The sequence below is a fragment of the Leptidea sinapis genome, chromosome 6 (assembly GCF_905404315.1).
Source record: "Leptidea sinapis chromosome 6, ilLepSina1.1, whole genome shotgun sequence".
Lineage (NCBI taxonomy): Eukaryota > Metazoa > Arthropoda > Insecta > Lepidoptera > Pieridae > Leptidea > Leptidea sinapis.
Window position 1 is genome coordinate 15,464,009 of NC_066270.1, and position 25,880 is coordinate 15,489,888.

The following is a 25,880-nucleotide window of genomic DNA, read 5'->3' on the forward strand; positions in this document are numbered from 1 at the left end:
TCACCGGTCATATCAAACCAGTTGGCAAACGACAGCGGAGACAAGTGAATGTGTGTAATATACTATGAACTCTACATGAACACACGAATATTGTAGTGTTACTTATAATGGATATGGCATCTGCATTGTGATATGTTCTGTGATCATGATTTGATATATGTATAGTTATGGCCTGCTTTTATTATATTTGGATTGCATTGGTAAGTATATCGTATTACTTATTTTATTTTAACTCAAGGATAGCCATTAAAATGTCAGATTTATTTGTTGTGCATATTAGTGCGATTCGCATTAAAATTAATTGTTTTTATGTTATGATTTAATTATAGTTTACACAAATTGAATGTTTAGTATTTTGAAATTTATTTTGATATTATTCGGTATAATTTCTGGTTTATAACATACGTAGTTTATGTTTACGTAGTTGATTTCAAGTTTACATATCTTTATATAGAAAAATTTAAAGTTAGTTTAGAACAAGTTATCTTAGAAATAGCACACAAATGTGAATTTTTATGCAAGAGGTATTTTGTTTAGATAATAAGAATTGATGAAATATTTTGTAACAAATTATAGACAGTAGTGTCCCCGCCAAGAAATGTAAAGCCGGTTGGGTTTTTATTTTAAGTTGTAAGACTTGAAAGGCTCATATACTTAAGTTGAAACCTTAAATTACTTAACAATTAAAAACAACTAGCCTTCTGCCCGCGACGTTTTTCGCTTGGACGCTTTTAGCTACAAAAGAACTAATCTAGTCCAATAATATATTGAGTTTATGATATTTTTAAGGTGATGTATGAATCGTTAAAATAAAGTGTTTATCTGAATATATATAATTTTCATGTCATGTTGTTTGTCCGCGATGAACTCCTAAACTACTGAACTGATTTTAATCAAATTTTGCACACCGTACATAATACAATTTGAGTGATAGGATAGCTTTTATTTCAAATCGTGAACCTAAATATATTTTTATTCTTGTAATCCTAGGAAGTAATTTTTTGAAGCACATTTTGACAGTTCTGCTCTGACATTATTATTGTTCTTATAATGAACATGGAAAAACGAAATAATTATTATTTCAATGATTGAACTTCTAAAAATTTCGTAAGTAACAAAAAATATTTACGGCCTTACAAATAAACTTGGTATAAAGTTTTACCTGAGAATAAACCAAGAGTATGCAATATGTTAAGACTATATCGTTGACAACACTGTCAATATAACGACATATTTTCCGAATGACAGGTAGCCTTGCAAATAAACGCGGGAAATGTTATAAGTCCGAATAAACCAATCATAAGCAGTGTCTATTTGAAAACACTATGCATATTCTTGGTGTATTCTCAGTTATAACTTTATACCAAGTTTATTTGTAATAAAATTAGTAAAATAATGTATCTTAAGCATTTGTTTAGGCGACGCGAAGCGCACCGTTCACCAGCTAGTACTTATATCATGGTAGTAGTAGATTTAAAGTATGGTAGTCGAATCAATTGCTGTAGTAGGTACTTGCCTAGCGGCCTAGCCCTGCCTTCTACCCTGTTGCTTCATCATCATCATCAGCCGGAAAACGTCCACTGATAGACAAAGGCCTCCACCAAAGATTTCCACGACGATCGGTCCTGCGCTACCCTCATAGAACGTATTCCGGCGATCTTGACCAGATCGTCTACCAACACTGCGTCTTCCGGTACGTGGTCGCTATTCGAGGATTTTACTGCCCCAACTGCAATCTGTCCGTCGAACTTTGTGCCCTGCCCACTGCTACTTCAGTATCTCCCAGATCTCCCATGGCAACTCCGAGCATAGATCTCTCTATTGCCCTTTGAGCGCACATGAGCTTCCTCATAAGGCCCATAGCTAGCAACCACGTCTTCGTACCGTAAGTCATCACTGGCACACACTGGTTGAAAAACTTCGTCTTCAGACACACTGTTACTTACTTACCAGTTATTCCGTATCCCTTTATGATAATCAATGCAAGCAAATACACACAGAATAATTAGAAAGATGAAAACAGTTCTTCTTCTTCTTCGCGTGCCTGTCCGACTAGCGAAGGTTGGCGGTCAGCTTTGTAGTTTAAATTTTTTGTCCTTCGCGAGGCGAAATAGTTTTGCCGCGCTCGCGATGCTAGTCCACTCTCGGATGATGCGCAGCCAAGACTTTTTTCTGCGACCTACGCCTCTTCTTCCGGGAACTTTTACCATCATGAAGAGTTGTAGGAGTTTGTACCTCTGCATGCCCCAAAAAAGGTTTAACATCTTTATGCTGCAGAAGAGCAAATTCACGCTATTTATAACCTAGGTCCTAAAGAAACATTAAGAGAAAAATTTAAAGAAATAAACATATTGACTGTTGCTTCTCAATATATTCTTGATAATGTTCTATATGATCATAAGCACATTGAGGATTTTGAATCCTATTTTGGATAAAAATATTTGAATTTGAATTGAAAAAACTGAATAAACTTATATTCAAAAACAAAGTTATTTAAACTTTATACAATTATGCTTAAAAAAGCGCTTTTGAATCAACACTTTAAATATTTCTTTTAAATTACTGAATCATCATATTTTCGGAAAAAGTAGTGCTCGTGAGAAGAACATACAAGAAACTTAACGGCCACTCTTTTCATCCAATAGAGTATTTTACAATGGCTGTAATAAACAAAAGAAATTACTTTGTAAGGTGCTGCATCAAATATATGAATCGCGTTCAAAGTTAAAAGGGTTTTAAATATCAACCCCCTTATTCATAATAGTCTGCTCACTTAAAGCATTGTTTATTCTCACTCTGTCTTCTTCTATTGACCTAAGTCAGAATGAGAAAAAACACTCCTAAGCGTCTGTTTAAAGTTAGCGGACCATTATGAATAAGGGGGCAAGTATGTCATAAAAAGAAATAAGGAATAAATTGTATAAGTAGAAATTATCGTATGTTTGATGCGACAACCTTTAGACCTTGAACTCATTGTTTGTGTAAGGATGCTTCGTGAACACGATGGTCGTGATTACTGTCACAATTAGTAATTGCATCCAACAAATACAGTGTTTTTTAACTATAGTCGACCTGACACCACAAGTTATAAGTCTGAATTTAGCGTCTGATTTTAATTTATATTAAAAAGGCTTTAAAAGTAAAAGTAACGAGAATAAATATTAGGTAGCCTATATTTATTTATATATTGTCATAGCACGAGGAATAAATCATTTTAAGAATTTTTGCTTCGTGAGGCCAAAGAAGTATAACTTCTTGCGTGCAAACATAAGTACACACCCACTTTTTTTATTTAGTGTAAGATCAACGTTATGAATAAATAACTAAGATAATGAAAACAAGTAAAAATCAGGTGTGCTTGTGTCCGGGCACGCGATCTTTGTTTAACGTTAAACGTCTGTTTAAGAGAGTCGATATTTAAATTAAAACAAGATTCGTTCTCAACATAATTATGCGTGATGTCTTCATTCGTTGTGTGTTGTATAAATAAAGGTGTGAGATCTGAAATCTTATATCTTTAAACGAACAATTCTTGTATATATAATCTGAATCTCGGAAACGGCTCCAACGACTTTCATAAAATTTAGTATACGGAGGATTTCGGGGGCGATAAATTGATCTAGCTAGGTTTCAATTTTAAAAAATATAGTTTTATCCGTGTTTTAATGAGAAACAGTAAATTTTGACCACTATATACAAGACGATAATAGCTCAGATGATCTCATTGGGTGATCCGGAAAGCAGAAGACCCCGTTTCGAATCCAGTTGTTCTATTAGTTTTTTTTTGTTCAAGTTTTGTACATTCTTAAAAATCCGAGAATGGCTCGGTCGTTCCGGATATTTATTCTAATTTGCAAGCCGCTGGCCATCGTCTAAGTGACGAGCGGCGAGAGACGGGGGTTTCGCGTACACGGCCGCACCCACGCCATCGAGAACAGTTTTGTTTGTTTTGTGTCGGAGTTAGAGTGGGTGTTACATGCGCAATGGTAATATGGTCATCCGGGTTGACTACTACATGTCTTCATTTCAGATGGTTTGACGCCCTGTCATAGAACTGGGGCATGCATACCATATAGGCAATTAGGCAGTGCCTACCTCGTTAAAAACCTACATAAATATAGCACTAGTGTTAAAGTGGATTATGCTGACCTTAAGCTAACACACTGTCATCGGACAGTCTGCTTTATAGATTTCAACCTGATAGATAATAGCATTGATTTTGTTCGTGATACCGAAGATTACCGCTGTCCTCTTTTTAGGATTGATTTTATTTCGCAATTTTCTGAACCTTGTTCGTCGATAGCCTCTGGTAAAGGTCTGTTATATTAGTTGCTAGGCTTGAGCGGTTAGTGCCGTTGTAAAGAGACATATGGTTAGCGTACTTTGCGACATGGACTCACTGGGGTTTGGGAAGGTCACTTAAGTCTATTTATTTTCCACTTTACATGTACACAGTTACATTTTATGCTGACTCCTACAGTAGGCGTCGCTGTCTCGTTGGGATAATAGTAGAATTAACAGAAAATAAAAATATACAAGCGGTTTGTGACATCAAGTTGATTACTAAAACTTTACTAAACATAATATTAAAATATAATAATTATAATAAAGACTTAAAGTAATAACTACACAGGTTTTAATTATTGTGTGTGTGTATTGTGTATATGTCGAAGAGAAATAAAAACAGTGATTTGATCATATTATTAGGGAGGATGTTAAATTAACAACAAGATTTTATCATTTCTCTAAACAAATCTAGTGATTTGATCAAATGCCAGACACGCTACTGGAAGAACTTAGGATGTAAAAGCGCCCTGTAGACTTGAGTCAAACCGCGACTAGGACAGATTAACCGCCGTTCCTAATATTTAGTCTATCTCTTACTTGAGATAAAAATCATAACTATCGTTGACTTTTCTGTCCCAATAAACTTATTGACGGTAACTCACCTTATCCGTACACGCTGTCTGTCAATGGGACGACGTATAGCTTACCAGCGATAGAAGTTTGTATGGAAATTTCAATTCACGCGTCCCAATATAAGGTGATTTTATTAATTATTGATTATAGTAATTATAAGGTATTTTTATCTCAAGTTAGAGATAGACTGAATATTGGGAACGGCCGTTAGTAGGGTTTATAGATCTCAGCCTTACACACAGTAACATACAAATGGCGAGTATAAGACGTAGCTTGTCACGGAAATATATATATTTATGAAAATAAGGGACGAGACGACAGGACGTCCAGCTAATGGTAATTGATACGCCTTGCCCATTACAATGTAGTGCCGCTCAGGATTCCCCCAAAAATTCTGAGCGACACGTAAGTCTCATTTGCCCAGTAATTTAACTGGCTACGGTGCCCTTCAGACCAAATCACAGTAATGCTTACACATTACTGCTTCACGGCAGAAATAGGCGCCGTTGTGGTACCCATAATCTAGCCGGCATCCTGTGCAAAGGAGCCTCCCACTATATATATATATATATATATATTTCTCGGATCGCCCGTAATTTATTTTTCCCTTTATTTTTGTTATATTCTCGTCCCTTACCAATGGGTTTTATCCTACTGTAATTTTTTTTGGTTTCAAAAATTATCGACCCTGGCCTAAAATGCTATATGTATTATTCGACATGCTCAAGTGTAGTAAATTAGGACTTTAAATATGCTCATAGTTACTTTGTAATCTATTTCATAAATAATTTCATAAAACGTTGACCTGTAGACCCTGCCTACTGAGCTAGAGGTCTGGGGTTCTTTTTTTTATGAAAATAAGGGACAAGACGAGTAGGACGTTCAGCTAATGGTAATTTATACGCCCTGTGCAATACAATGCAGTGCCGCTCAGGATTCTTGAAAAACCGAAATATTCTAAGCGGCACTACAATTGCGCTCGTCACCTTGAGACATCGGATGTAAAGTCTCATTTGCCCAGTAATTTCACTAGCTACTTCAGACTGAAATACAGTATGTTATTTTTATACATTACTGGTTCACGGCAGAAATAGGCGCCGTTGTGGTACCTAAAATCTAGCCGGCATCCTGTGCAAAGGAGGATCCCACTGGTTCAGATCTCGGTAGGTGCAAATATTTATTTAATGAAAATGGGTGTTTGTTTGCATTGTTATATATTGTATTAAATATATCGTTGTCTTGTACCCTATAGTACCCAATATACTTTTAATTGTGTATATCTTCGAAGAAGGAGCCTTCGGTAACAAATAATTATTAAGAGTTTCTAAAAATAAGCTAATGAAAAAGAGTATAATATATATTATATTCTAGTTATTCAGTCCATTTCCTGCTTACACTACTTTGATATAAACAAATGACAGCGTCCGTTAATTTGCATGCACAAAAACTTATGAAAATGATTATATATACATTTACATAAATATTAATATACGTAGCAAAAATAATATCACTAATCTCTTGACCTAAGAGTTATGAAAAATAGTCTGCATATTATTATTGTATTACAGTAATTATTTAGTATTTGAAATGTCAATAGGCCAGTTGAAATAAATAGTGGTTAAAAAACTTAAAAACACGCTTTTACAGAAAATCGAACTAAAAAATAAAAAATAAATTTAAAATTAACATCAATTCCTCGCTTATAGACAATAGATGAAAATTATATAATTTTAACATATTAATGTATTGCCATCGGTCCTCGATAAAAATACGGAATTTGAACGAAATCTGGCCGTTAAAAGTAGGTCAAGATCGCGCCCAATAGAGTCGGTTACAAACAAACATATATACTGTATGCAGGTGAAGCTAATATAAAGAAAGTTAAAAAGAGACCATTATTTCGCATGACATTTATTAATGCGCTTTGTGTTTTTTTTATGGAAGAGGTGCTGTAACTGTGTAGGACCATGTGTATAAGGGACACTTGCAGCCTTGTACTCTTTTGTTACACCAGAGGAATCATACGACCGCCCTTCAAATCGTCAAATAAATATGAACGTGAAAAAAAAACTTCGTTTAAAAAACCAACTTCAAAAACTGAAAAGTATAAAATAACATAATAAAGATTTAATTTAATACACATCTTATGCAAACCCCTTACTATTTATCCGTAATAGGATATTTATAGCTTAATATTTATAAAATACTATTAATTGTGTGTGCTACCTATTGATAGGGCTTAAGTCGGTGCCTGCCCGCTTAGGTTGATTAGTTCTAGACAAAGCTATCCCCCTCAAAGTCACGCGTGGCGAGTGTAGGTACCTGCCATTACATTTAGCTAGGCACCGACTTGAAGCCTATCAATAGGTAGCACATACAAACTTTTTAAACGAAGTTATAAACTATAATATTTTGTTGCTTTTTACTGTCATATATTAAATAGTATTTTTTTTAGTATGGGTATGCCTACAAAAGGTTGCTCGTGCCTTAAAAAATATAGATATATTTATTTCATATTCTTGTGAGACACTGAAATATCGTGCAGCACGTTTGATAGCTATGAATGGCAGGTAGCCTAAGACCCACTTATTGGGACACGAGTTAATAATAATATATACTCAACCTAAATTAAAAGCTCCTAAAAAAGTGGAACACTATCTATAATTACATCATCCACGTAAACAAAAATATTCATAAAAAATGTCGATAAAATAGAAACTAAAATAAAAATAAAAAAATAAATCTAAGATAAAATAGAAAATAAAAGGAAACCAAATGGCAAACATTCCGCATCAAACTGAAGAAGAATCACGAAAATCGGATCATAAATCCCAAAGTAATCAGTGTACATATATAAAAAAAATACCAATCGAATTGAGAACCTCCTCTGGTTAAAAATGAAACGATCACTGCGAAGTATGTGTGGGGTGAGGTGTGGTGACTCATTGATAGAATTCTGAATGCGGTAATACGAGCGCGCTGTGGTCTGAAAGAATATGTAGTGACAATGATTGAGAAAGTAATGCTGAAATGGTTTGGACACGTGGAGCGAATGAGTGAAGAAAGAATGATAAATCAAATATATAAGCCAAGTGTGTGTGGGCAAGTCGGTCGCGAGAGATCTCGTAGAACATTAGTCGACCAAATTGGAGACGTTTTGAAAAAACAAAATGTCCAATACATCCGTATCCGGCGAGCATGTATGAAAAGAGTAATGAATGTAGAGGAAGCGCGTGAGGTTTGTGAGGATATAAGCATATGGCATTCTGTTGTGTCTGCCTACGCCGTCGGAAACAAGACGTGACTATGTGTGTGTATGAAAAATGAAACCAATATCAAATAACAGACGTTCTTCCGATAACAAATTGCGCGGGAGACTGATGACACATTAGTGATTTCTGAATCACTGAACTTGACTCAAGACTAGCCGCTTACATATTTATTATAAGTGTAGATATTAAGCCTTAGATAATTTATACGTCTAGATATTGCCTTTTGCTGTCAGACAACTGATGAAAACAGGCCAGATTCTCTCACGTCTTACTCTCGCGATTGGTATGCCTGGGAGTTTCTTATCAGTTCTTCTCCCCATGATCTCAATCAAAGATAATTTGGACTGTTCCAAACTGCAAGCCGATTTAGATAGACTTACTTGCTATTATAATTGTAACCGCATAGATGTCAACCATGAAAAATGCATCTATGTCTCTTTCACGAGAAGTAAGTTTCCAACAGAATTTAGTTACCAAATTAATCATCACCAAATTGATAAAAACAAGTAGTCAAAGATTTAGGAGTACTTCTGGATGAAAAGCTAATATTTGGAGAACAAATAGATACAATTGTATGTAAGTCTTATAAAAGTTTAGGCTTCATCTTGCGCGTAAGTAGCCCCTTTTCTGACTTGGATTGCATCAAGGTTTTGTATAACTCATATATTAGAAGCATTCTTGAATATTGTAGTGTTATATGGAACCCGCAATATTCTGTCTATATTAAGAAATTAGAAAGCATTCAAAGAAAATACGTAAATCACCTTAACTTTAGGACTCACAGTTATAATAAAGGTTATGAAGAATCTTGTAAGCACCATCAACTCATTAGTCTTGAAAACAGACGTATCCTTCTTGAATTATCTCTTTTACATGGGCTTTGTCACGGTTATGTAGACTGTCAGGAACTTACCACTAAAACTTTAAATTTTTGTACTCCAAAAAGACGCTCAAGGCACACATGCTTATTTCCTATTCCTCTGGTGTCCTCAAATTACGCACAACATTCTATAATAACTCGATTACATAAAACCTATAATAATAAGTTTAGTTCGGTTGATATTTTCCACCTCAATAAACTCAAATTCAAAAATGAGATATTAAGAATATTAGTTGAAACATAATTTTATGATTTTATTAAGATAGTTCATTTCATGTTAGTTAGGTATCTTTTCATAGTTTAAGGCCTGTGTTTTTATCACATTAAAACGAATACACACACAGACACACACACACATACACCCACACACATGCGCACATGTATATATAATTGTATACTAACTAGCAAATATCCGAATACATTCATGGTGTTTTACTGTGTCGATTGTTAAAATTAAGGCCTTTAAAATGTTAATCCCTTTTGGCTGTCAGATCACATTTATATGTATTAATTAAATATTTTTAAGAGCTGTGGATTATGTATAAATAAAAAAAAAATGTTTTTTACCCTATGGTTAATAAGTACATTTCTATTCTATTCTACAAAGCTTCATTACTGTGAGAATGTAGTGAATCTGATGTTTTAGTATAAAGAGACTGTCTTAGATTGTATAAAACCTCTTAGCAATACGCTAATTACGCTATACGCTAATTTAAAAAAATGTTAATAGTTTCTTGCTACTTCTTCTCATTTGCTCAACCCTTTGTGAAACAATAATGTTTAAGCATTATTGTGTTTCAGTCTGCAGGGCATCGTAGCTGTGAAATTACTAGGCAAATGATACTCAACATTTTATTATAGTGCCGCTCAGAAAGTTTTGGTTTTCCAAGAATCCTGAGCAGCACTGCATTGTTATGGGCAGGGCGTATCAATCAACATCAACTGAAGGTCTTGCTCGTCTCGTTCCTTATTGCCATAAAAAAGAAGGCGTGCATCAATAGAATTATTAATTTATTTCTTGCCGAGACTTCAATAAATAAATACCTACGTATAAGTTTAACTAAGATTACAATGCGTCTTAAACAATAAATACAATTATATTTGTAAGATAACTTATCGCTCGACTAGTTAAAGTAATATAAACATTTCAAGAATACAAAATGTCTAGACACATTGATAATCGCAGAAGTGAGGGTTATCAGTTTAAAAAATAACAAATTGATCAAGAATAGTTCCTGAATAATGTTTTTTTAAGGATGATCATTCAGGTCACCTGATGGATGATCACCGCAAAGACATCATACTATCATCTAACACTAGAGGAGTCACAGGAGCGTTGCCGACCTTACAAAACGTCGAATACACGTACATATGAATTAGAAAAACATTAATACCTTAATTAATATTAAACCGAAGACACATTAATAGGTGGCGAGCAAGATTGAACCGGAGGTTCCGAGGTGAGAGTCAACGGTTCAACCTATTCCATCACCCAAAAGTGCAACCATTAAAAGCAAAACATTAAATGAATATGTGGTGCCAGTAACATACAACGAGATTGCGTGGGTGAGGAGTGTTCCCAAACTTAAAAAAATGCAGTTAAATTTAAAATGAAAATGAGCTGTTGAATAGCATTGAATAACTCTCACTAACTGTTGTTCAATGTTACTCAACAAGTTATTAGCTAACTTAGAATAGCGTAAAAACATCTTTTCTTTTTTCTAATAGTAATAATTCTAACGTTTAGTTTTAAGTGATAATAGTTTAGTTTAAAGTAAGTAGTAGTTAAGTATGTACATATAATTAAATATTTTTTAAGCGCATTAACTTGCCAAAAAACTGTTAAAGTTTGGCAAGATATATCAATAAGTTAAAAGTGTACTTATTAAATTTAAAATAAAAAAAAATAAAACCGACCACCGCGGTAATAAAATGCTGTCTTTCACAGCCATTCTTCACCAGTTTGGTGTTACCTAAACCTCTTGCAGATTGCCCTATTTACTTTCAAATTCCCTAACCTGCTTCAGTTCAACCCTGCACTATTCTAAGCGTCATTTTTTCATCACATCTGTGGTCTGCAGTCAGGTCTCTTTCCACACAAAGGACTCCATTCCAGAACCGTTTTGCCCCACGAGACATGCTTCCAGATTTGTGTCCTACTGCCACTTCACACTTGTCACTTGTTGCATTGCCATCGGTGACTTCACTTTGCTTTCCAAGACAAACAGGAGAGCTGTAAGTCTTGCATTTTCTCAGCGTCGATCAAAATCTCTGAAAGTATGTAATGTTATTTGTAATTATAAAAATAAAGTAAAGTTATAATTTATAATGATATCAAAACAATAAATCTTCGGTATCTCGTGAACTAACAAAGCCAATTTATTTTAACGTCATCCTAGGCCTTGTCCTCTCTGAGTATAAGTACATAAGGCGTAAAGTGACAAAGTAAATACTTACATACCGTTCATTGATTTAGTGTGAAATAAAAAAATGTCTAGACACATTGATAAACACGTAAAAATTCAGGAGGGGTTATAGATTTACAATATACGTATAGACGAATAAAGCTTTCAAGAGAGTAGATCATCTCTAACGAACATAGAGCTAGTAGCTAGTGAAGTTACTGGGCAAATGAGACTTAACATCTTATGTCTCAAGGTGACGAGGGCAGTTGTAGTGCCACTCAGAGTTTTTCGGTTTTTTTCAAGAATCAAGAAGGTATGGGCAGGGCGTATCAATTCCATCTACTAGGCTCCGTAATATTGCTAAATCTTTTAAAGTGGATTGTGTTATATTTTATAATAAACTTCCAAATGATATTAAAATATTACCTATTAAAAAATTTAAATGTATCGTAAAAAATAAATTAACATCAAAGGCCTATTATAATTATTTGAATGATAAAGATAGTTGGAATTAATGTTCTAAATTTTGTTAATGAATATTGTTATACTCATTTGAATGCTATTATAACTTTTGTACTTCATCCTGACTTGCACTAAATAACTTATAAAGTTTTGCAGTGAATAAAGGCTTTTTTTTCCTTTGACTTTGATTACCATCAGCTGAAGCCTGCTCGTCTCATCCCTTATTTTCATAAAGAAAAAAGCTAGAGAATTTAAGCGAATCTATTGTTTTTGTAACCGATTGATAAGTTGTAATAAGTCAGCCACGTTTGGCTAAATTAGCGCTATTTTTAAAATTAGATTAGACCACTATCTAACATTGACATATCCAAATTGGTCGCGCAGTACCGGACTGTCAAGTCGTCTATACGGTAGTATATTCTAAGTCTATGGATAAAACAGTAAATGTCACGTCACCGCATGCGAATGTAAGGCTTTTTTCCACCAGAGATGTGTGAGGATGCGAGCGAGGGATGTATTTGTAATGAACTAATACTATCGCTTCATTTACCTCGCCTCGGTCAGCACAGCTCTGGTTGAAACGGCTCAGCGGAGCTAGATTCTTGCGCATACAAAAAAAACGAGGGATGTGTGCGATGCACGTAAGCGCATTGCAATTTTATTACAAACATTTAGAGATCCTGCCACAGATCGCACCCGTTACTTTGTCATAGATCCCATAATCAGAACCTTACCAAATTCTCATCAAAATATCTTTGAAGTATATAATTGACAATAAATAAAGAATAATCCAAATCGGTTGGCGGGATATTGAGTTATTCGTAAATTTGTCGCGCTTATTCTTATAGAAAATTTAAGATTTTATGGTTTTCTCATAGATGCCATTGTGAGATCTTGACCAAATGCAATACTACAAGAACTACACGAGAAGCACCACCTTTTAAATAAAAAGTTAAGGCGGTAAGATTCAATTTGATAAAATAATATAACTAAATTATATCACTACATAGTTAAAACAAAGTCGCTTCCTGCTGGAAGGGTTATACTTGCATAATATAGAAAAGAAACACTGATAATTTTAGAGGTTTCTAATGTGATGTCGTCAATGAATACATTTTTTTTGCGCTTACATTGTAAACGTTGGCTGAACCATATGAGATAAATCAAAATAATGAATGTACTAGAGATTTGTACACCTTAAAAAGTTCTACAAAAAAGTACGCGATGGTGTATGTGTCTATATCTTAGAGCCTTCCCATCCCATCTTTTATTCCTTACTTTTAACGAATAATAATTGCTTATCGCTTCGTAACGATTTTAACCCGCGACCTCTCGCGCTCCGTGCGAGCGCTCTTTCCACTGAGCCAGTTCGAGTGACGTATCGTTGATAAATCTTGCATGTCTTTTTCAACTCACAGGTTGCGGGTTCGATACCGCATCGTTCATTAATTTTGTTTTGAAACTTAATTTGTTCCTTAAATACTCTCCTCTTGAACCAAATGACCTCTACTAACAAAATGATGTTACATGAACGTTCAGTCATCATGCAGACGCAGAACGTGCAACACCTGACGAAAAGCGACAAAAATGCCGAATCGTTCAGTTTTATCGACCTGTAGTTCAAACCAAAACTATAACATTACCTACCACCGGTGACTACCTACAATTGACTTAGTTTACTTAATAATTATAATGTATGTATGCACATACATACACAATGCTACCAAACCATGAGAGTTGCTGCTTCCGTGCATATAGATATCACATTTATCATATAATTTAGTCGTATTATATTACAGTTCAATAGAATGTAGATTTGTTAATGTTGAACGCGTCCAGGACACCTCGCCCGTATCCCTCGCAAAAATTGGCAGACGCGATTTTCCGCGTTTACCACTAAAAAAACCCCATTTGTCGTATCACCGCTCTTTGACAGCACTTCCCTTAAAGCCTCGCCTAGTATCGGAATACTGGGTCTCGAACTCTCGAGTGATTGCCAATTTCGTGGCCATCTGGAGGGCAAAGTCAAATTGGCTTCAAAGAAACTGGGCGTCATTAATAGAGCACGGCATTACTTCAAGCCGGCCCACATTCCAGCGCTCTACAAAGCGTAGGTCCGGCCACACATGGAGTATTGCTGCCATCTCTGGTCTGGCGCACTCCAGTATCAGCTCGATCCATTTGACCAAGTGCAATGTAGAGCAGCTCGAATTGTCGGGGACCCAGTGCTCTGTGAACGGCTGGATCACTTGGCGTTGCGTAGAGATGTCGCTTCATTGTGTGTCTTCTACCGCATTTATCACGGGGAGTGTTCCGAAGAGCTGTTTAACCTGATTCCTGCCGCCGAATTCTACCTTCGCATGACACGCCACAAGTTAGGATATCATCCCCACCATCTGGATGTGTGGCGATTTTCCCCAGTGCGATTTTCAAGGAGCTTTCTTCCACGTACTACAAAGCTGTGGAATGAACTTCCTTGTGCGGTGTTTCCGGGACGATACGACATTGGAACCTTCAAAAAAAGCGCGTACCCCTTTCTTAAAGGCCAGCAACGCTCCTGTGATTCCTCTGGTGTTGCAAGAATTTGTGGGCGGCGGTGATCACTTAACAACAGGTGACCCGTACGCTCGTTTGTCCTCCTATTCCATAAAAAAAGACGCTAGTTAAAAAGTGAAATATCAAGTCAATATCGAAAATTTATTTGAAATATTTAACAGGTAGCGATTTCGCTATTTAACATTAACAATAGCGTTAACCAGCCAATATTGAAAGGTCAACACATCAAATAGTGCAACTTATTTTTGGCTTAACCGCAATTTAAACATGTTTTTTATTGGTAATGTTTGTTGGTGCAACCCAGCCTTAGTGTATTTAAATAATTAGAAAAAATTAATGAAATCCAGATTTCACAGCTGATTTTACGGACGAGTAAAAAAGAATGACTCCATGTCACACAGCCCCACGCACACACTTACACTAATACAAGCCGATCAGCCGCCATAATGAGATTTGCCATCGTCTGTCACGGATCAGTTTGCGTCTCAATAAAATATTTTAAAAATGCCGTCGTGCGTTGTGAAAAAGTGTAAAAAGAATACTATATAAGTATTTGTGGATATATGATTATTTAAGGGAGAAAAAATTGTGTAACTGGTATACCCCGTAACCGCACACACACTAGCATAAAGGTGCTTCACTAGCTTATATCACGGCGGGGAGCCCTTCTTTTTTTACTCGTCCGTGAGCTGCGATGTTTCATTTCTTTGTCGAAATATTTTAATCACACAACAACCTTGAAATAAATTCAAACAACGAAGACGTAGACAATTTTACTTTACGACAGTATCTAATTATTATTTACAACCAAATTATTTACGTGTGGAAAGTTTTCTTTTGAACATAGAATTTAAATATATTCAAAGAAAACCTCGATAATGCTCGATTAGTGATAAGACGTTAATCGATTTTCAGTCACATTGTTTTTCAATTCATTAAATTTGTATCTATTTGACTCGTTACAATTAGAGACTATTAATTGTTTTTTTTTCTGTAAACTAATATATTGATAAAACAAATCTAATAACTTTATTAACAATACTATGATTGTGTACATTAAAATCTAAACATAACCCCCACTTCGGGTATTAATTTAATAATTAAATTGTATAATTATATCAGAAGTGAGGGTGTCACCTTAAAATAACAAGTTGTTTAGATTTGTAATAGCGACATCTCAAGTCAATATCCTAATATGCAAATATTGGGGTTGAGCAGGTAATAAACTGTAAAGTAGATCCTATAGATGGAGCCACATCCTGAGAGTTGAACAAGACATACCAAGATTTACAATCCATACGTCACTCAAATGGTTGTGTCAGTTGCTAAGAGCGCTCAGACAGACCCGAGAGAGATCATAAATTTTGGTTACAAATTTTAATTTGTAACTAACTATAACTATAGTTACGTGGAATTGTACCAAGAATACTGGCACCATTTCCACGTTCAATGATTAATTGTTATAACTATCTACTTACTTTTAAAACTTGCTTCGCTTTCATCAAAAATTATCAAATTAAAATAATTGAAAATAAATTGATTGAAATTAGCCTGTTTATGAATCATTAATAGTTTTTACAGTCTATTATGACTTGTGTAGGCACAGTTTTTTACCCTTTGGTTTAGAATTGTATTATTATCATTAACAGCTGTTGTATTCGGATTTTCTTAGGGTAGGTGTGTGCACGCAAGGGGGCCTCTCCACGAACTGACGAACATACCCACACATGACGATAAAACTGTTCACACGCAATCAACAACGATTTGTCTAATATATTTATAATGCAACTGTAGCCATGAACATTAGATCTGTAACGACTTGTCATACACACGATGGATGGATCTGCGCTAATCGGCACAGATAAATCGCCACGATAATATATCGTTACGTATGTAGCGGGCATTAGTCGTTATTTTCATGTAGTTTCACTAGCTATGGCGCCCTTCAGACCGAAACACAGTAATGTTTACACATTGCTGCTTCACGGCAGAAATACGCGCCGTTGTAGTACCCATAATCTAGCCGCCATCCTATGCAAAGGAGCCTCCCACTGGTTAATTGGAAATGAAGACTTATTACATTTGTGAAAAAATGAAACAACGAAAGGCATTCAATGAAAAACAGTTTAATCTTTGAATAAAATAATATTAACAGTTTGAACAGTTGTTGAGGAAAAGGTTTAAAACGCCAATTTAACTAAATAAAACTCACTAGTGCGGAAAATAATACCAATCCGGATGATAAACACACATCGAAAAGCCTACTTTTTTAGCGATTTAATAAAAATACTTCTTTTATATTGAAAATTAAATTTTGTCTAACTTTATTATCTCTATCTATCTACTACTGCTAAAATGCTGTAAATATAGCCTTTCATTTTCAAAAGGGTGCAAAGTTTAATCTTCACAATAAAACATAGTTACTTGTATGGATTTAACTCTAAACAATCATAACTCTATACTGAACTATATGAAGTCATAGATATTTATAGAATTGCGAGGAAACTATTATTTATAATAAGTAGTAGCTAGATTATGCATAGTTTTACTTGTGAGTGAATAAATATGGACAATGTATGCTTGATGATATGCAAATATACTTCACACGGATATGAGCAAAATAAACTTTATTATTAATTCTAAGCTCTTTGACGACCCCTATATAGCCCACCGGTTAGTGACCCTGCCTAAATAATAAACTAGAAGGTCCTGGGTTCGCATCCCGGTAGGTGCGAACATTTATTACATTGATACGGACTAAAATTAATGCAAATCCTTCGCCCGCGCAGATATTTCTTGTCTCTTCGAAAGAATGTTCTGAAGACACAAACAAAGACATATGAACACAGGTATTGAGACATCTGACGTTAGTTTTCGATGACATCTGTTATGATGTAAAATTAACGTTAATGTTTTTTGGGGAACTCTTTTTTATATCCCGTCCGAATGTCTCGTCAATATACATCCTTATGACAATAAGGGACGAGACGAGCAGGACGTTCAGCTTGATGGTAATTGATATGCTAACCCAATAATTCTGAGCGGCACTATAATTACGCTCGTCACCTTGAGACATTAGATGTGAAGTCTCATTTGCCCAGTAATGTCACTAGCTACGGCGCCTAAAGGTATGCACAACGTTACTGAACTAAAACACGAATACTATAACAATTAAGAAATATAAAAATAGTGAATTAACGACTTACTACTTACTTATTTACTAACCTATTATATTTAATATTTTTAATGGGGACACCTGTATTTTATAAATGTTAAAATTTTAAAAAATATCAGTGTTATGATCTAATTGAAATATTTAATTATAGTTACACATATGAGTTGATTGGGAGAGCTTAAGCCGGAGTTATTTCTATAAAATTTAATAAATATTGGTCTTAAATCTAGTATTTTTAACACCGAACTATAGATTTAAAATGTTTCTAGTATAAGAGGAAAAAATTAGTCATAATTTTTTACTTGTCAATTTTAAATTACAGATAGTACACCATACGAGAAGTTATGCTGACTCTGAGTGGAGAAATGAAAGATCAACACATCATGAGAACAACGGGTCATACAAAATCTTGAACAGATTCGTGAAGCCTTTTACCAATAGAAGAGGTGTGTACAACAGCGCTAAATTGAAAAGATTTTCTGTGTTTTAGCGTTAATAAAAGAAAAAATTACTATTTTTGTAAATAAGTTTTTTTAACAATACTTATAACTAGAGGAGGGTACAAAGAATTCTGGCAGCATTACTGCCTTGGATAGCTAGACTGTTTCGTTCGCGTTGGCTGAAATAGCTACCAGTGCTTGAGTTTCATTTTTTTTTAGTTTTAGTTTAAGATTTTTATACCCTTAATATATTTGTACCTATACTGATCCTATCTTATGATAACTTTAATAAGGAAACAACATAGAATTAAAAGGTTTTGATTGTTCGAAATTACATGTAATTACCGAGTTCTAGAGTCATCTCTTTTGAAAGTACCTAAAAGCTTAAAAACCAAAACATAAATCTGCCTTTAAATAGAAAATTTTATCCAATCGATCTATAAGATTAGGAATATTCATTGTATAAGATTATATCATGGATGAAAGGGTGAATTGCTATAAAATTAATTAAAATGAAATTTGACATATTATTGATTATTACAGTGATGGACTCAAGTATAGTGTTCCCAGACCTGTCGGCAAGGTCAGGTAATGATCTGGCACTGCAGATACCTGACGAATGCAAGAGAGTTGGTATCTGTGAGGATTTGCCCGACTACCCTGTAGATGTCGTGACTGAAGTTCTACATAGGGTGAGTAAATAATAATGACATTCTTGCAGGGCCAGGAGTGACAATGATTTTAGAAGTGTCCGTTCATAGCCCTGTGGATAAGCTCTCTTTTCTATGTTGCTTTGTCGTAATAACCTCACGTTAAGGGAGGAATTTGGGGCAGTAAAGTCCTCGAATGGCGACCACGTACAGGAAGACGTAGTGTTGGTTGGCCCTCCACAAGATGGACTGACGAACTGGTCAAGATCGCCGGAATGCGTTGAATGAAGGCAGCGCAGAACCGATCGTCGTGAAAATCTTTGGGGGAGGCCTTTGTCCAGCAGTGGATCTCTTCCAGCTGTAATACAAGCTGTCGACTTCATACACTCCACAGACTCGTCATCTTTGCTTTGTATTTTACAAACACATTGATATCTTTTGTATTCCGCGAGGAATTTGCCGAGATTGCTTTATTTTCATTAAAAGTTACAGTTACAGTTCGATAGATAAAATCAAATAGGGCATCTGCACTGGTTGCTGTCACTTATCAGACAGCCCGCGATGACCAAACACTTAATGACATGTCTGTACCCCCCACAGAAAAATTGGCGCGGAGATGCAACAGATATTACTGCCATACTGATTGCATTGGTGCTACACTAGCAAACATTGCACAGACCTATAGTAGCGAGACCCGGCGGGCATGGCCAGACTTACATGTGGGCATATCCATGTAGTGAATTCACGTTTTAGACTCCATTCAGTACTGCTTCTTGTACAACAAATAGTTGATGAACTATATTAAGAAGACGTTTCTGTGGTGATTTCCTCATCACCCTATCCACTATAAGCCTCATAGGATTTTTGAGAAGCCGAATTTCTGAATGGCATCATAAATATTAACCTTGCAAATTAATAGCGCGTGAAAGTATAATATAAGGTAAACTTACGTGTAATTTGGTACTTGATGTTTATAACTTCGACAAGGCAAGGCTGATTTCACAATATTGCGTTATGCATGTTTTTTTGCTTTTGCATCAATGTAAAACAAAATAATCCTATGTACCCTATATTAAATATCTTGGCAGCGATTCTTTAGACACAATAACATCTTAATAGTAGCGGATGAATTACGTAATCTCAGGAAAAAACTTATGGTATTTCTCTCTCTCGAGTGTTCCAAAAGAGTGTGGATGGTGGTAATTATTTGCCCTTCCTCCCTCACAATAGATATATATGAATAAATGTATGTTAGAAGATATTATTGAATTCAAGAAAATTTGTGATTTGAATTCATTCAATTGAAGAAGAAAAATTAAACTGTACGTGCCGTGTAAGGAGCTCTTAACACTAGCTAACTATTAGAATTGCTATTCAAATATTATACTAGGCTTTTATTGAATATCCGTTTTTTAACTGTAATAATTTAAAATCATATCGTACAGCTTCTATTATGATTGTTATTGACGACTGTAATAATATTAACGAAACTATAATAAATACAACTTATTCAAAAATCTATAGATGACATTAAAAATAAAGAAGCGACGGGCCTTAGCGCGACCCTCTGAGCACAAATTCAAAAAATAAAGCTTCTTTGACAAAGAAGGCTTACTATAGTATAGCAGATTATATGGAATATAATACCTAATACTTACCTACATGGTAATTTTCTGTTTCTTCGCTGGCCACCCAATTTTTATATTAAGCGCGCTAAGCAATTTTGTTAATATAATCTAAATTTTAAAAGATGCACTGGGAGTTTCTTTTCAGTTCTTCTCCACGTGTCAAAGCCTCTTTACGAACTGATGTAGCTTACCAAGTATAACATTTACCAAGTGTCGTTGCAATATGTTATGTTATTGTCACTATTCTATTCATTAGGTCACTTGTACGCTCGTTCATTCACAGCTATAACAAGGTGTATTATATAATTTACAGCTTGACAGAGAGAACAAAACCAAATTCAATCATGATGTATTGGAAGCTCCACAGATTGCTGAGAGAATTAGCCCTGGAGATGAAGCTATAGAACTATGCCCATCATCTGAAAAGGTAATGTCAATATATCGTATTGATTGTATTCATACAAGTCTAAGCAGGTACCTAAGGTTGCATTTAGAGCTCGACCGACGGTCAGCGTTGACGTCGGTCCAGCGTAGCCTGTGCCAGTACGCGCTAACCATTTTGAGTTTAGTGCTAAGTTGACAGCAAACTTGATTGCGCGTGTACAATCATTGCAGTATTTTATCGCCATAGCGCATCAGCGCACCGACGTACGCAAGCCGACGAGCTCGACCGACGATTCTCGTCAATGCAACGTAGCTTTACGCGCGTAGCGATTCATCAGTGTTCATATGTTTTCATTTTTATAGCTACGCTTGACCGACGTCAGCGCTGACCGTCAGTCGAGCATTAAATGTAGTCTAATAGAATGTTTTAAGAGCTAATTCCTTGCGGGATGACTGTCGGATCCGGTTATTGAGGGACTTGAGCAATAGTAAGCAAAACAAGGGCAATGTGAATAAATCAAGAATATCATATTGAAATATAATTATAGTCGCTTATTAGGGTGCCGTATCCAAAGGGTAAACTTTTTACCCATTTTTTTTAATCAAATGCCTAATAAGGGTATGCTTACGTGCTTGTTCAGTGCATGTTTTTCAGTAGTACTATGCTTATACATAAAGTAGAGCATGATAGATATAAGTATGCATGCTTACGATCTATCGGAGATTAATATTTGATATAATGCCATAGCTCTATTTGAGCGATTATTAAAACAGTAGGTATTTGTAATATGTAGGAATATAAGATAATTATTGTTAATAATTGCTTAGATAAGGTAAGATAAGTATAGGTAATAAGGAGGTATATTTACCAATTACAATGGAACATTTAACTGTCATGTGTATATTCTGATATGTTTTATTATTGTTTATTGTTTTCAAACGTAATATTAAAAGTAATACGATTGGTTTTTGATTTTAATGACCATGACCATGTGTGATAAAACGTATAATTGACTATTGCATTGGACTGGCTTAGCTTCAGTTCAGCATAATTTCAGTTGTCAAGTGGCTGTAAATAACGAATTCTAAGATTATGCTTTACCTACACGACCTTACACTTAGCTTAGTTTTAGGTAAGTAAAGTCTGAGCAGAGTCTAAGTACGGTCTATAGATCACAGCCTTAAGTGTTGTCATAGATCTGAAATACTAATAATGTACGGTCTGATACTTAGCCACCCTTTACTTAGCCACCCTTTACTTAGCCACCCTTTACCCATAACAAATATTTGAGAGCGTGTGAGTAACAATATTGGTCATAATAGTAGTTTATTTTTAAGTTGGACTATGACAGGATTACCCCACAAGGAATAATTCTACAACCTTTTAACTAGGTTGCTATAGTTTTATTTGAAATTTAACGTCTTTGCAATAGTAAACTCTTCATAGAGTCACAGAAAAGTTGTATTTTATAAATAAGATGAAAAAAAGAGACTGCCTATAGAAGTGAATACTTTTCGTATTAAAATTTGAAATGTCATAATATTTGAATTAAAATTATCAACATCAATTTTGTAGTCACTATTATACTGAACAATGATCCTACAATTAATCAATTCAAATAATAATCAAACAAAAACACAATTTCAACAATGCACAGTATATAAAGAAAAATTTTAAGAAATAAATATTATGACTGTCCATTGTCAGCACATTTATGAAAATTTAATATAAGTTCACAAAAATCGTCACCTTTTTGCTCTTAATAGTGATTTTCATTATAATAACACTAGAAATAAGGGATTGCTTGGAACTCATTTTAGTAGGCTTCATAAGATACATAATAGCTTTAAGGGTAAAAGTAAACACTTTTATAATAAAGTCCCAGCCACTGTTCAGGCATTATCTATAAATAAATTTAAATGTTTTATTAAAATATGTCCCTGTCAAAAATCCTACTACTCCACAGCTGAATATCTAAGTGATCGGACAGCCTGGGAATAGATTATGATTGTTTTAGAGCGATAGAAATGACTGTACAATATTGTATATTTTTATTGAAAAGAGCGCAAGAAAAAGAATTCTGGGAGAGTTTCTTGCGCCGCTTCTTCTCTCTCAGAGCGCCAGTACGTTTTCGAAGTATCTAGTATATTAGATATGACATCAAAAAGAATTCTTATTATGCATTATACAGCTCTAATATTGCACAACAACTACAGAATACAGATATACTGCTATAAGCATTTTGGTGACGCAAACTCGAGATTTCACCCATCCACAAAGTATCTTATCTATAATATATTATATTTTTATATTTATTTATCGCGTGCGCCAGTCATGAGCATGTCGGTGACGCGAAACCATACTTTTTCCCCTACCAAAAAGTGCCCAACGCGGCTAAAGAATATTTCTTATTAACATTATTTTAAAGTGTCAATATTTATATGTTCCAGCTATTTGTGCCGAAGGTTGCTCAAGATGTCAACAAGGACTGGTTTATTATAGTGAACGAAGAAAAAAGACCGCGACAGACATTTCGCGTCGAAATATGCCGGTAATACATTCAGCTAATATTCCTGTTACTCTCCCATTTAGGGCTGATTGCTGATTTAACCAGTGGCTCCTTTGCACAGGATGCGCGCTAGATTATGGGTACCAGAATGGCGCCTATTTCTGCCGTCAAGCAGTAATGTGTAAACATTACTGTGTTTCGGTTTGAAGGGCGCCGTAGCTAGTTAAATTACTGGGCAAATGAGACTTAACATCTTATGTCTCAAGGTGACGAGCGCAGTTGCGAAAGTCCGCAGTCCCGGAAACACCGCACAAGGAAGCTCATTCCACAGCTCTGTTGTACGTGGAAGAAAGTCCCTTGAAAAGAACCCCACACATCCAGATGGTGGGAATGATATCCTAGTTTCAGCTTAGTGAGCTTTTTAATAAATTACTACAGCAGATAATGTACGGATAGATTTGGTGTATAAGTGCGCAGAAGTTATAAATAAGGACTAAAGAGAGGCTCCTTTGCACAGGAAGCCGGCTAGATTATGGGTGTGGTACCCATGCGGTGATTATTTCTGCCGTGAAGCAGTAATGTGTAAACATTAATGTGTTTCGGTCTGAAGGGCGACGTAGCTAGTGAAATTACTGGGCAAATTAGACTTAACAACTTATGTCTCAAGGTGACGAGCGCAATTGTAGTGCCGCTCAGAATTTTTGGGTTTATCAAGAATCCTGAGCGGCACTGCATTGTAACTGGCAGTGTGTATCAGTTACCAGCAGCTGAACGTCCTGCTAGTCTCATCCCTTATTTTCATAAAAAAATATTTGTATGGAATGGTTGGCCGTTGGAAGATTATTATGTATCAAACCATTTGATCCATAATAACCTTTCATGCCGAGTCATTCTTTGATAAGGAGCGATAGTGGTGCCTGGTAAATGAACCCATATCCATTAACGACTTGATACGAATAGTAATATAAAAATATATGCTTGTATGTTGCGTGTGAAATCCATCTGAATCGATTATAACGAATTATAAAACCTGATGTCCGTTCGTGCCCTGCTAATGATTTTATTATTTATTGACAATTTTTTTTCCAATAAACCATTTTACCAAATTGTATTATTTAAAGAGTGACTCTTGAATATTGTATACAAATGGCATTTTCAATGTTTTATTAATAATTAGACGGACAAACTATTTCAGAATTACGTTTCGCCTACCGCAACAAACACGACCGCGCGCTTTGCGAGAAATTTCTTACCTCGTACAGCCACTTTGTGGAATCAATTACTGGCTGCAGTTTTCCCGAAACGATACGACTTTCCTAGCTAAGAGCATACTCCCAAATAAAGGCAACCCATCTCTTCACCCCTGGTGTTGCGGTGTCCATGGGCGGTTTCCTCACCACTCCCTACCACGTAAGCCTCTTGTCCGTTTGCCCCCTCTTATGTATAAAGAAATATCGCATTATTAAATAGATACGTAATGCCAAAAATCGCAGGCAAACATATTTTAACATAATTGAAATTCAAATATTCAAAATAAGATTTAAAATCATTTATTGAACGTCAAAAACTACCACCTATTCGAAATAGTATGCCTCAGACTTGAGAAGAACGGACGTTAGAAACTCAGCGGGTTTTTATTCATAAAATTATAGGTTACATTGTAATATCGTGCATTAAACATTTATAATTAAATAGCCTCAGGATGTTCGCTCCGTTCTCAGTCTTTAGTCTCAGTAAGAAAATAATTTATGTTATACGGTATACGTTTACCACGCAAACGTTTTTAATAATTCTTTTAAATTTCGTAACACATTTGTTTTGTACATTTTCTGGGACCAAGTTGTAAAAGCATATACATCCCAATAAAAGACTTACTAACACGACTTAACCGAGTAGTAGGCATAACAAGTTTATGTTTATCCCTCGTGTTAACATTATGATTGTGGCAGTTTATAGCAAATTCCTCAATGTGCTTATGAACATATAGAACATTATCAAGAATATATTGAGACGCAACAGTCATAAAGTGAAATGCAAAGAAATATAGCAGATATCACCGGTTTTACCACCTCTCTGTTTAATAAAACATTTGCATTTACATTGAAATTGACATTTGGTGCGACAAATTTAATATATTTAGTTTTATGACTATTTCACAATATGTGGTGCTAAACCAGTGCACGATGTCAGATAGAGCATTGTTTACTTCGTCATATAAAACTTGGCTTCTTTTCACTTTGAATATGAGTGAAATGTCATCCGCAAAAAAATACAGCAGAACCACAAGTTTAAGTTCTACACTAAACTTATTTTACACAAATATATTATTTTGTACTTCAAGTGTTCATCAATAAATCTCGAATTTTCTTAATTTACAGAGGAGGTGAAAACTCTGCATGTTCTCCGATAGCCTACTTCCAAAAAGGCTACCAGGCTTCGTGTATTCAGAAATATGTGCTAAGGACAATGGTGGCTCTCAATGAGAAAAATCAGGTGATAGAACGACCCTTTCAAGTGCCAAGTTGTTGTTCCTGCGTTGCAAAGGTCGTCTGAGAAATATGACTTAGTTGATACCAAAATAAATAAGTTTAATTTATA

At 35.1% G+C, this 25,880-nt stretch overlaps 1 protein-coding gene across 1 annotated transcript; it reads left to right on the forward strand.

Moving 5' to 3' along the window:
• On the forward strand, positions 1 to 25,880 carry LOC126964844 (protein spaetzle). Its single transcript, XM_050808164.1, has 6 exons — positions 1 to 200; positions 17,993 to 18,116; positions 18,654 to 18,802; positions 20,702 to 20,815; positions 23,224 to 23,324; positions 25,661 to 25,880. The coding sequence occupies exons 1-6, from the start codon at positions 168 to 170 to the stop codon at positions 25,833 to 25,835; spliced, it is 696 nt and encodes a 231-aa protein (XP_050664121.1). The 5' UTR covers positions 1 to 167; the 3' UTR covers positions 25,836 to 25,880.

Excerpts from the sequence above, each read along its gene's own strand:
- LOC126964844 (XM_050808164.1), top strand. The coding sequence starts at position 168 with ATGGCCTGCTTTTATTATATTTGGATTGCATTG. Across the intron at positions 201-17,992 it reads ATTATATTTGGATTGCATTG|ATAGTACACCATACGAGAAG; the intron begins GTAAGTATATCG and ends TTTAAATTACAG. Across the intron at positions 20,816-23,223 it reads TATGCCCATCATCTGAAAAG|CTATTTGTGCCGAAGGTTGC; the intron begins GTAATGTCAATA and ends TATATGTTCCAG.